We start from the raw sequence: 15,319 nt of genomic DNA on the forward strand, positions 1-15,319 counted from the left end.
TTTTGACTGTAGAGGAAGTAGCAGTGCATCTGTCTAGTTGCAAATTGTAATCTACAAGATTCTGTGTACTGTTTTTTGGTCCAATAATTAATATCTCTGTCTTATCCGAATTTAACAAGAGAAAATTATTGGTTATCCAATAAATAATTAAAATAATTTTAACACGTGCAGTTTCTGTGCTATGGTGGGGCCTGGGGCCTGATATTCTTCATACAGATAATTTTTTTAGCAGGAATGAGCTCAATTGAGCAGACGCAACTTTTTCAAAAAAAATTTGACATAAATGGAAGATTTGAAATAGGCCTATAATTTGCCAATTCACTAGGATCTAGCTTTGTTTACTTATTAAGAGGCTAAATAACCGCCAGCTTAAATGGTTTTGGGACGTGACCTAAAGATAACGGCAAGTTAATAATATTGACGATGAGTTAATAATTAATAATATAATAATACCCATCACACAGCTTCTTCAGTCTGCTGCCATCAGGGAGGAGACTGCGGAGTCTCCAGGCCAGTACCAGCAGACTGAAGGACGGCTTCATTCATCAGGCTGTTAAACAGCTGAACTCGCTCCCGAACTTGCCCCCACTTCCCTCTTCTGCCCCAGGCACCACTGAGCTGTGAACCCCCCCCCCCCCAAGATCCCACATCCCAAGGTCCTTCCACTCCCGCCTCCGATGACATGCACAAGTCACTTTGTGCAGCATTGGTCTGCTCACTACCTCATTCAGCATAGAACGGACGTCATTCTACTACCTCAGTTTAAATAAAAGAACTGCTCTCTGAGCCCTTTGTCACTTTAATCATACTGAATAAGCTTTTTTTGCACTACAATCTTTTTATCTGCACTGTTTGTTCACTTCACTGGTTTGCACTCTATCTGCCATGTGCCTTGCGCTGCTTTATTTAACTTTTTATTTTTATTCTTTTACATGCCCTTATTTGTATAGTTGGATTTTAGATTTGATCTATCTATCTGTATTTTTAGGCTGTACTGTTATCTTTATGCACCATGGGTCTGAGAGTAATGCAATTTCAATTCTCTTTATGTACTGTACATGTGGAAGAATTGACAAAGCAGATTTGAACCGCAACCTTATTTGGATCAAGTAAAATAGATTCAAGAATTTGAGTGAACTTCACAAGGAATGGACTGAGGCTGGTGTCAAGGCATACAACGTCAGAGGCGTCATACCTGGGCTAAGGAGAAGAAGAACTGGACTGTTGCCCATTGGTCCATTTCAGATGAGAGCAAGTTTTGTATTTCACCTGGAAACCAAGGACCTAGAGTCTGGTGGAAGGGTGGAGAAGCTCATAGCCCAAGTTGCTTGAAGTCCAGTGTTAAGTTTCCACAGTCTGATTGACGTATGTATTGGTTAGACCTCCAATATTGATTTCCACAGTCTGATGATTTGGGGTGCAATGTCAACTGCTGGTGTTGGTCCAAATTGTGTTTTTTGAAAACTAAAGTCACTGCACCTGTTTACCAAGAAATTTGGAGCACTGGAGATGTTGATTTAATTTTCCAGCAGGATTTGGCACCTGCCCACACTGCCAAAAGCACCAAAAGTTGGTTAAATGACCATGGTGTTGGTGTGATTGACTGGCCAGCAAACTCACCAGACCTGAACCCCATAGAGAATGGGCTATTGTCAAGAGGAAAATGTGAAATGAGAGACCAAAAAATGCAGATGAGCTGAAAGCCACTGTCAAAGAAACCTGGGCTTCCATACCACCTCAGCAGTTGCACAAACTGTTCACCTCCATGCCACGCTGAATTGAGGCAGTAATTAAAGCAAAATGAGCCCCTATTTTTTTTTTGAGTCCCTTTTTTGGGGGGGCCTAATGAAGTACTCTAATTTGAGATTGAGTGAATTGGTGGGTTTTTGTTAAATGTGAGCCAAAATCATCACAATTAAAAGAATCAAAGACTTTGTGTTGAATTACTGAAATAAATGAACTTTTCCATGACATTCTTATTTATTGAGATGCACTTGTAAGCCCTGAGCCAGAAGGTTTATACATTTTTAGATCCTCACGGGTGCAAAACCTAGGTATTATAGTTGACCAGCATTTAAAATGTGATAAACATATTTCTTCTGTTATTGGGTCCAGTTTCTATCAGCTTCGTTTACAGTCTAAAATGTAAAACTTTCTCACTCCTAAAACACTAGAAATGGCTGTTCATGCATTTGTCTTGTCTAGATTACTGCAATTCTTTATATTGTGGTATATCTAAATCTCAAATTGCATGACTTCAGCTTGTCCAAAACGCTGCAGACAGACGGCTTTTAAAATGTCATAAACATGAACACATCACTACAATTCTTATGCTGCGTTTCCACCGCAGGAACTTTACCCAGGAACAAGGGACTTTGGACTGGTACTTGGTGTGTTTCAAACGCAGGAACCAGAAACTAAATAAAGTTCTGGGTAAAAAAATGCCCCTAAGAAAGTCCCTGCTGGCGAGGTGGTACTTTTTCAACGTTCCGGAACTTTCGGGGGCGGGACTTGGGCGCTAAACATGCTGATTGGTTGAGTTCACAAAGCATTGGTTGAGTTCAACCACCATTTATTCAGATCATTTTCAAAATATTACTGTTATTGTGTCATGAAATGTAACTTTTAAAGTATTTCAGGCGAGAATGTAGTTGTATAAAACTCAAATCTGTGATTTATTTATAAAGACAGCGCCAATTTAAAATTGTTTTTTGCCGATCTCGGAGACTGTGAGCTCCACGCGATCAGCGGGAGCTCAGTGCTTATGTATCCGCCGAGAGCAGCCTCACCTCGGCTAGACCTTCTGATATGTGCTGCTGGCTTTGATGTCTCTTTAGTGGTTAAATATAAAATATAATTTGTTCTGGGTAAATCTAATAGGTTATCTTTGGCCTGTATTCAATTTATCTATATGTTAAAATGAAAATAAGGCAAATTTATATAATTAGTTTCATTTGTAATGGCTGTATATATATACATATATATACACATATGCCTGAACTAAGTACATTTCTGCAGCTGTTATTATGTTTAAATGAAAACGAAAGTAGGCAGTGGTATTTGATATCCTATTTCGTTTTATTGTAAATATACAGAGAGGAAAATTGCTGTAGCCATGGTCAGCTGACTGAAGTTATCAAGTACGCTGCTGTTTGCAGATTTACCGGATTTGCGTCGTCGCGGACATCACACTCCCAAGTCGAATGCACAAAGTCTGAACTACAGAGGATGCAAGTCCAAAATCAGCGTACTTTGTATTGAGAAACGCGCGCAGACCTACGTCACCAGTCTATTTGCCTAATCTTCCCAGTACTTTACACTGCGGTGGAAACGCAGAAAGCAACAGGTCTGGATACATTCCTGGGGAAAAAAGTTCCTGGTACAAATGTTCCAGGTAATTTCGGTGGAAACGCAGCATTAGATCCCTACACTGGGAATTTGTCAGAGAATTGACTCCTCAAAATTATCCTCTTTGTATATGAATCCCTACATAACCAAGCTCCTGTCAATCTATCCGAACATCTTCATCTCTATACTCCATCTAGAAGCCAACAATCCTGTGACCAGGCTTTGTTGGTGGTCCCTCACGTTCGACTAAAGCGTAGAGGGAGTGTGCATTTGCAGTGGCAGAGCCACGACTCTGGAATATCCTGCCTTTTTTTTATTACGCATCTTATCTACTTTTTTTCCCCCAGAGAGCTCAGCATTGTTGTCAATTCAGTTGTGCATTTTTCTCTAGTTGATTAATGAAATTGCCATCACTATGCCAAATCCAGCTCCATTTTTATCTGATTGGTTAGTCAAGTCTGTCCATCATAATTCCTTTTTCTTTAAGACATATGGTTGGACTGGTACCTGTTGAAAAGCAGATTAAGAATGTTAGTTAAAATACAGAATTCAAAGAACCGCTGTGAGACCAGTGCATAATCAAGATTAATATAGTTAATAAAATAATTATCATTTGAAGCAGTCTCTATAGTGATCATTAAATATGCAGCACCTGTGCATGCAATGGGAAGGGATGGAAGTCCTTCTGGTTAGCTCATCAGCCTGTTGAAGCTGTTTGGCTTTTTTAATGGGACATCACTCTGTGATGGCACCCAAAAAGCCTGATGTTGTGGTTAGGGCTGCAACAACTAATCGATTAAATGGATTATCGATAATGAAAATCATTGACAACGAGTCGGGTCTGCCCACAGTGCACGTACAACTACAGCCGGTCCCATCAAATTACAGGACTGAATAACACATTTCTATGGACAAAATTCATCTATGAATATTGGAGGAAACCGAATGAGCTCCTGCAGGAAAAGTATGTGATTCAAGCTGCCCAAAACATGATAAATCTTTATTTTGAGCTTCAAGCTGATGCATTAGCATAATGGCTTGCTTGTCATGTGCTTTTACAGATACGTGTGTGCGTGCTCAGGGCTAAAAACTTTGCCGGTCATCTCCTTATTTGTAAATGTCATAAATTCACGCAAGCCTTAAAGGGTTAGTTCACCCAAATCACAAAATTATGTCATTAATAACTTACCCTCATGTTGTTCCAAACCCGTTAGACCTCCGTTTATCTTTGGAACACAGTTTAAGATATTTTAGATTTAGTCCGAGAGCTCTCAGTCCCTCCATTGAAGCTGTGTGAACGGTATACTGTCCATGTCCAGAAAGGTAAGAAAAACATCATCAAAGCAGTCCATGTGACATCAGAGGGTCAGTTGGAATTTTTTGAAGCATCGAAAATACATTTTGGTCCAAAAATAGCAAAAACTACGACTTCATTCAAACGAAACCAATATCCCAGAGTAATTAATGTACTCGAACAGTACACTGACTGAACTGCTGTGAAGAGAGAACTTGAGGATGAACACCGATGTGAGCCAAATAACGAACAATAGACTGACTCGTTCACGAGACAAGAACCGGTTTCATCGGTTTTCGGATCACCAGTACTTCTTTCGGACAGTTCGATTCAATAAACCGGTTGAAGAAAATGGTTCACCGGTTCTTTTGCGCTCGACGTAATTGCGTCATTGGCGATGATTGCCCTTGATTCAAGTCTTCGGTTTACCCGCGCACATAACACTAGCACAGAATCAGTTCAGATATCAATCACCAAAAGAATCAGTTCGGTTCAGATGCTCTGCGTGTTGGTCTGCTTCATGCTGAATCACACATGCGCAGTATCATCAGCTCCTCGGTTCTCGAATCGGACGCGTCTGACAGAAACAGTTCTTGACTCGAGAACAAGTCAGTCTGTTGTTCGTTATCTGGCTCGGCTCGGTTTTCATCTTCAGTTCTCTCTTCACAGCAGTTCAGTCAATGTACTGTTTGAGTAAATGAATTACTCCGGGATATTGGTTTGTTTGAACTCAGAGGGAGTGTCAGCCACATTAAAAAAGTTAACAGCTTAAGTCATTTGTGGATTAATGCATATTGGAGACGCGAACAGTTTCAAACGATTCAGTTCGATTTGGTGAACTGGTTCAAAAAGATCCGGTTACATCGAATGATTCGTTCGTGAACCGAATATCATTGAACTGTTGTGTTTTGAACTCTCTCTCACAACAGACACGGAAGAGAAGACAATGCTGAATAAAGTCGTAGTTTTTGCTATTTTTGGACCAAAATGTATTTTCGATGCTTCAAAAAATTCCAACTGACCCTCTGATGTCACATAGACTACTTTGATGATGTTTTTCTTACCTTTCTGGACATGGACAGTGTACAGTTCACACAGCTTCAATGGAGGGACTGAGAGCTCTCGGACTAAATCTAAAATATCTTAAACTGTGTTCCAAAGATAAACGGAGGTCTTACGGGTTTGGAACAACATGAGGGTAAGTTATTAATGACATAATTTTGCTATTCGGTGAACTATCCCTTTAACATTTGCGTGTATATAAATATCAGACACTTTTACAGGATAAAGAAATGATAGTAAAAGGAGACTGACTGTGATCAAATTGCACGCAACGCATGTTCCAGCAGAGCATTACTGTGATTTTATATATCTTTACTGTTTTAATTTTTGATCTAGAGATTTGAACTTTATTAACTATGTACAGTGATTAACAAATTTATTAAAACAAATTTATGTAAGTATTTTAACCAATTTTGTATGGTTTGTGCCACTGATTCTTAACTATAACAGTATTATTAATTACCAAAATATTATTTTAGCTTTATGTATTGGTTAGACCTCCAATATGCATAAGCTTTTTAGTAACAGTAGTAAGCTATTTTTAATGCTATAATATAATTATTGCTGTTATCTGTGAAAGGCAGAGAAAAATTGTCAAGTGCTTTATAGTGTTTTTTTGAGATCCCAATCTCAAATCAGTCAAGGCCATTTTTATGTGAATAAATACTATTTAGTTGTTTGAGTTTGTTGTTTGTTTGTTGTTTGTCCAAAAATTACGATAACATTTTTAGGATTATTATTTTTATTTATTTTTTAACCGTTTGCTAAAATATTTTTGTTTTATGACAAGTGGTCTAATACATTAAGCACTGTATGTTTTAATAGGATTCAGTTGGTTCAGTTTTGTTTTATGGACATTGGGCAGGAATAATATATTTTTGTCAATCTCATTTGGTTAAAAACAGCAGTTCCCTTATTCTATTTAAGTAAAGCAAGTTCTTCATTGCAGAAAAATAGAAAGCATTTTTTCTTTGCAAAATGCAGAAAGCAGCAGTAATCTACCTTTTATTATTTACGTATACTGCAATATTACAAAATAATCTTTCCTTTTAGAACAGCATGATATGTGTAATGTAAAATAAATACTTCAATCTTAATTTATCTTCTATATTTCCATACATAATTCCGAATAATCTGGTAATGGTGAATTATTTTTTCCCAACCAACATAAAATATTTCCTATTAGTTTATATTTAAATATTTTATCAACAAGGTCCATTCCTATTGTAAAATGCCTAGGGCTTGTGAATCAAAATACCTATTATCTTGGTCACCCAATCTTGCTCTCATTCAGCATTGCACTACACAAGTTATCTTTTAGTTAACTCAATCCCAAGTCTCTGAAACTCTGTATTGAGGGCCTTTCTCACCGCTGGAACCTTTTCATAGTACCTTAACTAATTGTGGAACTACCCACTTTTTGGCATTTTTGCACCACCTGAACTGGGTGTGATTTTAGTGCTGGACTGCCTTTTTCGAGAACCAAATTAGCTCCTACTCCGGAGCAGGGTCTAACCAGCACAGCTGGTACAACCTGTGACACAAGTACACATTGATTGGACAAACGCTTACGAAAACGCCCTCAGCCTGCCATGATTTAGAACACTGTGTTAACATACTGTAAACATTGTCAACTTATTTCGCAAGTATGCAGAGCAACAGTCGATAAACGGATGATGAAGTGCAGGCACTTGTAGCAAATGTAGCACTGCCAGTTGTTGTTGGAGATTGTTAGTCCTCCTTTCCTTTCTTTCAATCACTTCTCGTATACATCGTCATTCCATGTCCATTGTGAAACCTGTGAGACAACAAAAACAGCTCTGATCACAGCGTCCTCCATCCTCCTGTTGTTAACATTGTTCTTTGTTTCCATTGTTCACGCCGCGCACAAATAACGTTGCTGTCAACCGGCTTGCGTCACTTCCTTGTTCACACTGTCGGTGCAAATGCAACCTTTTAAATGGTACTGGGAAATAGTTTGCGCAAAATTGGCCCAGTACTTTAGTACTTTACATTTAGTTCTGGAACTAATGCGGTTTGAAAGGCTCTTTGGATTAACTTTCATACTGTATCCCAGGGATAACAAGATACAAATTTTAGAAGTCTTCAGATATTAGATATAAAGTTTTAAGCATATGCAATCTTTTTATTCATATGTTAAGACCAGTCATTAAATAATGTATATCTTATTTTAATTAATCTATTATTATTTTAATAATCTGCAATGGAACAGGAGGGGCACATACCCTTTTCTCTACCATATATGGAGTTCATTTTATCATCAGGGATGCACCGATCTTATATTCATATCAGGTATCGGCTCTAATACTGCCACTTCTTTTTCTCGTATTGTGTATTGGCCAAGATTATTCTGTGTACCCATTATTATACTTGATTTGTAAATACATGTCTGATTTAGCAAAAAATTTCTTGCCGGAGTTTAATATTGTTTTGTTAATTACTACCGGGTAGGGCTGCTTGATTATGACACAAATCATAATCAATTATTTTGGTCAATATTGTAATCACAATTATTTAACACAATTATGAGGGGGCCATATGACCAAAACTTTATATGAGCGATTTATTTAAAGAAAGTGATACATATCAAATATGTATTTTCTGTAAATATGGTTGCTATGACATCTACATTGTAGAGACCAGCGGCATTTCAAACAAACAAAAAGTCCACAAAATTATTGAAAATTACTGAAAATAATTAAACTGTCATTAATAAAAAAGCAAAGGACAAATACAATAAACTAAAAAGATACAAATGAAACAAACTGTGCTTTAATGTTTATTTTATGCAAGTCTCAAGCAGTTTACAGCCTACTACAGAAATTAATAATCAAATGTAAAATAAAATGGCAGTCTTCACTGTAAGAATTTAACTTTTTTTGTTTCTTAAAGCTACAAAAGTCCTTCACTCGAGCAGTGTGTGATTATAAATTTATTTTGTTTGATTAATAAGCTCACAGTCGCAGCAGGAAAATAGCCGGCTGTTACTTTAAGAGCCGCGCGGATCCAAATTACCGTAACACACGTATTTTCATTCTTAACTCTTTACGTTCATTTATTACATGATCGACGACGGTATACATGAATAATCACTAAGCACAGCATTTTGACACATTTTTGTTTGTATTTGAGAGTTTAGGTGGGCACATTTAGCTAAATGATGACTTAACATGTCCGTGTTCCATCTCTAAGGGCATGTCTCTTCCTGAGGAGCAGCGAAAGTTCTTTCACGCTTTTAAAAACATGAATAAATATACTTTTATAAATGTCCCATTATGCAAATGTCATGTAACATGATTTTACTGATTTGCACGGGAAATTGGGCTTTTATGGAGGAACAAAAGCGCAGCGTTGCAAAAAGGGGGGCGGAATGGGGCACAATCATTTTATCTCAATTATTGTATTTTCATGATCGTTGGAGGCCAAAATCGAAATCAAACCGTTTTTTTCAATTAATTGCACAGCCCTACTATCGGGTGTCTGTGAGAACAAAAACGCAGGCGTAGAAAAGACTAATTTGTTTTTAATGTGTACAGTAACCGAAATGTTAAACTTTTAAAAGAAAAGCTCAATAACTGTTGCACAGATATAATACACTATGCATCAATTTCTCTTCCCTTTGTGCTTTGCAATTTTTAATGCAAGGTGATGCATGCTTTGAGTCACAAATACAGTGCAGCACGAAGCGCTTACAATATGCGCATCTGGTGTGCAGAATGATGTGCTTAAAGCACAGTGTGCTTACTCAGCAAAATATATCTGGAAGCAAATGCCTACATGCCCTGTAATTTAAATGTGTATGTATATATCGGTGTGTATGTATAGCATATTTCTCCTTAATCATGCATTTACATTTAGCAAACGTTTTTATCCAAAGCGATTTACAAATGAGGACAGTGGAAGCAATGCAGCTAACTGCTGCTGCTGCAGAAAAAAACAAAATAATAAAAAGGCTATTTAACTGATGCGATTCATTGGTCAAAATCCCTATTTTAAACAGACATTAGGAGCGTCACTATTATGAACTGTAGTGTTTGTCTGATAGTGATAGTGCTGTTAGTTATTTGTGTAATAACCTGTTCTGTTTTGGTAGGTCTGCTGAAAGGGATCGGTTTGGCCGCTCCAGACAACGACGATCCACCTCCAGAGAGCGTGAGAGGAGGAGGAGGAGGAGAAGTCGGGATGAAGACAAGTTCAAAGGCAGTCTGTCAGAGGGTATGAAAGCAGCCCATGACTCCTCCTCTGAAGAAGTGTGAGTAATAGTGCTTTTTTTCAAGGCTTGAACCTACTGAGGTTGCATATGAATAGTCATGTCAAAAAAGTTTGAATCGGTTGACAATAGTAATTTAAAAAGAAAATGGACTGATGGTGATACTGAGAATCTAGTCAGTTTGGTGGTACTTACTCGCTGTTTGAAAGCTGACTGCGTTTGTATGATCACAACTGTGTACATGCATATGTGAAGAAAGCTTGTGGCTGCACGGTTACAGTGTCTCCTGGACATTTTCATCAAGTGAAATTGATTTGACTGGACCAAAACCAAATGAAAAGCATATTCATGACACAATAAGTAGGCTTTACTGCATTAACATTTTAAGGATTTATTGATAAACTAGTGCTTTCTTTGTTTTCCATTTAAGAGATTAAATTGCAATAGGGCTGTGCGAATTGGGGAAAATATCTTTTTTTTTTTTTTTTTTTTTTTTTTACAAATATTTATTAATTAATATATAATAATATTGTCAATATTGTGCATCACAGTATGGGTATCATTACCCTGTTGAAGAAAAAATAAATAAAATAAAATGGTAGAACTCACAGAAATTCTTACAAATGACAAAATTCCTTTTTGTAGTGTGTTCTGGGCATTATTCCAATAGGAATTTCTGTTGTTCTATTGTTTCCCATCTGACAGATCACATTTCACAAAGAATTCATCAAATACCAGTCAAATATAATTTTATATAAATATATATATATATATATATATATATATATATATATATATATATATATATATATATATATATATATATATATATATATATATATATATTAGGGGTGCACCGATCACGATCGGCCGATCGTTATGCGCATCTCGTCAGTAAAGCCGGTTCTCTAATCAGCGGTAAATTCCATCAGGTGCGTGATTTCACATAGTGCAGCTGTTACTACACAGAGCCCTTGTTAACTGAGAAGCTGCGCAAATCCACGTTCATTTTCAGCATTTATTTGCGCATCTTCTCAGTTAACAACGGCTCTGTGTAGTAAACTACCTGAAACTAACTGTAAAAACTGAGGTGAACACTTTAATATTTTTATTAGGCTGAATATTGAAGATGTCAATACGTTTTGTGTATTTGTATCTATAGCTCCATTTCTGTAACTATGAAACTGAAAATAAAAGGCGTTAAGTTTGTCACATCAATCGTAAGTGAACACGTTTGCAATATTTACAGAATACAATACAGGGGATGGCATGGGCTAGCTACCCATGTCGGCAGGGGCCGGTCAAAACACAAGGACTCGGATCCACCCAATCATTGCTAGGGCTGTCGCTTTTGAGAAAAATCTAATTCGAACGGATATCGAATATCATGCAACGTATTCGAATATATTCTAATATCTACGGCCTTTCACATACCGTTCCTTAAAAACGAGTGGAAAACGCTAGACACGCCGCTTTGTCCTCCTCCAAAGCGCTCGGGCAGTTGCACTCCTGAGGCATCTGCTGTTGCTAAGCAACCATGACCTCCTCTCTCCATGAAGACGCGGAAATTTCAGCAAAGGATAAATGGATTTGCAGCACTGAAAATCGTTTGCAGTAGCTCTGCTACTAAATTTATTTCAAAATGGCAATCCATATATAGCTATGGTCAGCTGTTCCTTCATCTTAATGAGCTTTCAACGTTGTTACGGGAAAGGATGAAGCTGATTGGTTAGTTCTTGTCACATGACCTGTGGTGCGCTTGCGGCTCTCTGAAAAGTTTAGATGTTTTTAACTCGATGCGTTGCAGATGCGCCTGGAAACCGCGTCGCTTCCATTCTGAGCGTGCATACCGCGCGCCTACATTAGAAATAATGAACATGAGCGCGCAAAAGACACGATATGTGAACGGCCCCTAGCCTAAGGAGATTCAATCACAAATGTTTAACAGTGAGTCATAAACGGGACTATCTGGATTATTTTTTTTTACTTAATGTTTGAAACAGCAGGTTATCAACTTAGAATATCAATTTAAATGAAGTGCCACTATGCATATCCCACAACATTAGGCTAAATGAAAAAAGAAAAGAAAAAACAATTTCAGAATCGGCACAAACAATAACGTGACAACTTAAACAGCAGCAGGAGTAAGGCATATAGCCTAGCCTAATTCATTTCTTAATATTTTTTGCAAGAAACACCAGTCTATCAACTTGATCTGGATTAAGTAACGGCTCTCTTTTTATTTACAATGTTCCCCGCAGTGAAGATCATATGTTCAGAGCGCACAGACGTGCCTGGCTACAAGCTATTATTCGCTTTATTTGGTCATGGGCCTACGCTACAATACATCTAGGCTGCCCTCTACTAGATAAGATGGCAAAGAATAAAATAAAAAACAAACAGTCTAATCATATACTTTAAAAAATGCACTTCACATGGCATTTCAAAAACCGGATATTTTATTTATAGTTCGATTACGGATATTTCACTTCATGTTCGAATGCATATTCGAATATCGAATAAAAAGTGACAGCCCTAATCATTGCTACAGATAATTCAAAAGGAAGTACACCACCTGAGTCTGCTAGAGAGGGGGCACAAGATGACTCACTGGCGGACCACACGATAACAGACCTTGGAACGAACAGAAACAACGATTATACAAATGATCAGCAAGACAGTTTACGGACTAACAGCACTGGCAGGACACAAACTACAAAGCTGTATCTGTGGCTGGAATAAGATTACATCGGAGAAGGGTCTCAAGATCCACCAGGGCAGGAAAAAGTGCCTGAAAAAGCTTACCAAGGGACCCCGCATTGACCACTACTTCCTTAGAGGTAGGGCAAATCAGTCGGATGAAGCCCAGTGGCAGGATACTCACCACAGCCCACAGGGTATCAGCACCCCAGACACAGCTCCACCAACGGACATGTGCCCAGATCCCATCCAGTCACAGCCAGCGTTAGAGAGGAAAATGGATGGACGAAAGCCTCAAATTCGGTGACCCAAATCCTGCCAGAAAAAGTGGGGAACCATTGACACAGACCTTGTCCATCTCTTAGAAGGTCTGAAAGGGGGTGTCGAAAGAAAATTGGAGAAGATGGGAGAGATCATCTACAGCTACAGCACAGAGAGATTTGGGGTGAAACGCAAGGACCACAGTACTCAGAAGCAACCTTCAGCCCATCTTAAGTCCAGGAGACAGCAAGAGATTGAGCGACTAGTGAAAGAGAGAAGATGCCTAAGAAGACAGTGGAAGAAGGCCACAGAAGCGGAAAGGGAAGGAATAGAGGTGTTACAGGGTGATAGCAAGCAGCGCCTTGCAACACTGCGAAGAGCAGAATACTTGAGAAAACAACGTAAGAAGAAAGAGCCACCAATCCAACCACCTGAGCACCAATTTGACACAAGACCCCCAACATGGAGTGAAGTTGAGAAAACAGTAAAGCGGGCAAGAACAGCATCAGCCCCTGGGCCCAAAGGTGTTCCATACAGGCTCTATAAGAACACACCAGGCATCCTGAAGGTACTCTGGAAGCTAATGAAGGTGACATGGGAAAAAGGCATCATACCTAAGGCATGGCGATGGGCAGGAGGGATCCTGATTCCCAAAGAGAAGAACTCCTCAACCATCCACCAATTGCGCCAGATAAGCTTACTAAATGTGGAAGGAAAAATATTCTTCAGTGTTGTGGCCCAAAGACTCTCAGCATTCCTGAAAAAAAAAAAAACTATGTTGACCGCAGTGCAGAAGGTTCCAGGATGCTTGGAACACGCAAATGTCATCTGGCATCAGGTACAAACAGCCAAGAAGGAAAAGAAATACTTGCATGTGGTCTTCTTGGACCTTGCCAATGCATTTGGGTCAGTGCCTCATGAGCTGTTGTGGACGGCCTTCGATTTTTTCAGGGGCCGTTGCCGATCCTTGCATGCAAAGGTAAACATTAACTTAGCATTTTTCCCATTCCACTTAAGCACATTCAACAATTCTATTCATCAAGGCACTTAGGAGCATCCTTTACCAACTTGCGAACCAAAGCAAAAATCATTGAGTATTCACTACTTCCCTTGCCTTATAATTCCTAAGTATTCATAGACATATTCAGTAAACCTTTATCAATCAGCATCAACCAACCTTTATCAAACATTTACCATCCACCTCATTATAAGGGCTATCTGTGCAACATGAAATTCCCACTATAACACATTTTCCCTTTGAACATAATCTGTTCATTTTGCAGTGCAAGTAACTGTAAGCCTTGTAGCTTTTCCTTGGCCTCAGTATTAAAAATATGGTTGCCTAGTCACAACCACATGTCCATAGCAAATGTACGGTGTATCTGCATTATCTAGCCACTTTTCCTCACCCATATTTACAAAGAAATATGTACAGGTGGGAAGGTATTCAACACAGCCAGGCATATTACCAGTTTAGCACCCATGGCCTGATAATTTTAGTATTATTCTTACAAGTTCTACTTTCCTTCACACAATTCTTTATCAAAACTTTATATTTTAGACTGCAAAAAAATTAAATGCTTTGCATTACACTGTTCACATAGTTTCTAAAAAAAACCTCTTTATCCCCAACCGGATATCTTTTAATGTTTGAACTTAACCAGGAAAGTCAGATCAAGGCCAGTATAATAACTAACCCCTAATGTCACCTGGATGTCTGCTGGGTTGAGGACTTGCTACAGCTCTCAGGTTTTTAATGCCTGGTGGACTTCTAGAGGTGGTCCAATTTTCAACTCGCCTAATTTGTGCTACACTTTTAAATGGAGTTTGTGCTATTAATAATTCTATTGTAAAATCAAGTTAATCCTGCTAAGAGTTGCTCCTCAATCTTTCCTTGATTCCAGCAGGCTCTTTATCAGTTGGAGCAAACAGCGGGCTTTTAAGCCACCAGTTGAGTTTACTCATTCTCCTCGCTGGTCCCCCTAAGGGACTCTTCTGCCCCTGCCAGGGTTAGAGGCATGCCTGCTGGGAACTCAGGATGTTCCTCCTTTCAACGACGTTAAGGAACACCGAAGCCATGCATCTCGCTGTAACTCAGACAGTCCAGATTAGCAGATTAGTAAACCATCCTTGATACTAGAAGAACTACCTGTGATAGATCTTAAAATGCTTTTGTTAGAGACAACACGTTTACTCATCATCCAGTCGATCCTTATCGTATTTACCTGTGAGGAAAAAATCATGTGGACTGAGGGCTGTCCATTTTCCCAATAACAGCAGTAAAGTGAGAAGACTAGAACCCATATCATTCCAATTTCAAACAATATTAGATATTTTATTTTATTTTTTTCATCTGAAATCTTTCCTCTTCCTCCTGTATACCACGTCGAAGTGGTATACACTAAATTTCAATCCAGCTCTAC

At 38.5% G+C, this 15,319-nt stretch overlaps 1 protein-coding gene across 1 annotated transcript in view; it reads left to right on the forward strand.

Annotated features, from left to right (window-relative positions):
- Positions 1-15,319, forward strand: part of prpf4bb (pre-mRNA processing factor 4Bb) — a 72,737-nt gene that overhangs the window by 32,528 nt on the left and 24,890 nt on the right. The window contains exon 4 of the mRNA XM_059524036.1: positions 9,819-9,977. Coding sequence (XP_059380019.1) covers positions 9,819-9,977 — 159 coding nt within the window. The remainder of the gene's footprint in view (positions 1-9,818; positions 9,978-15,319) is intronic.

The sequence above is a fragment of the Carassius carassius genome, chromosome 35 (assembly GCF_963082965.1).
Source record: "Carassius carassius chromosome 35, fCarCar2.1, whole genome shotgun sequence".
Lineage (NCBI taxonomy): Eukaryota > Metazoa > Chordata > Actinopteri > Cypriniformes > Cyprinidae > Carassius > Carassius carassius.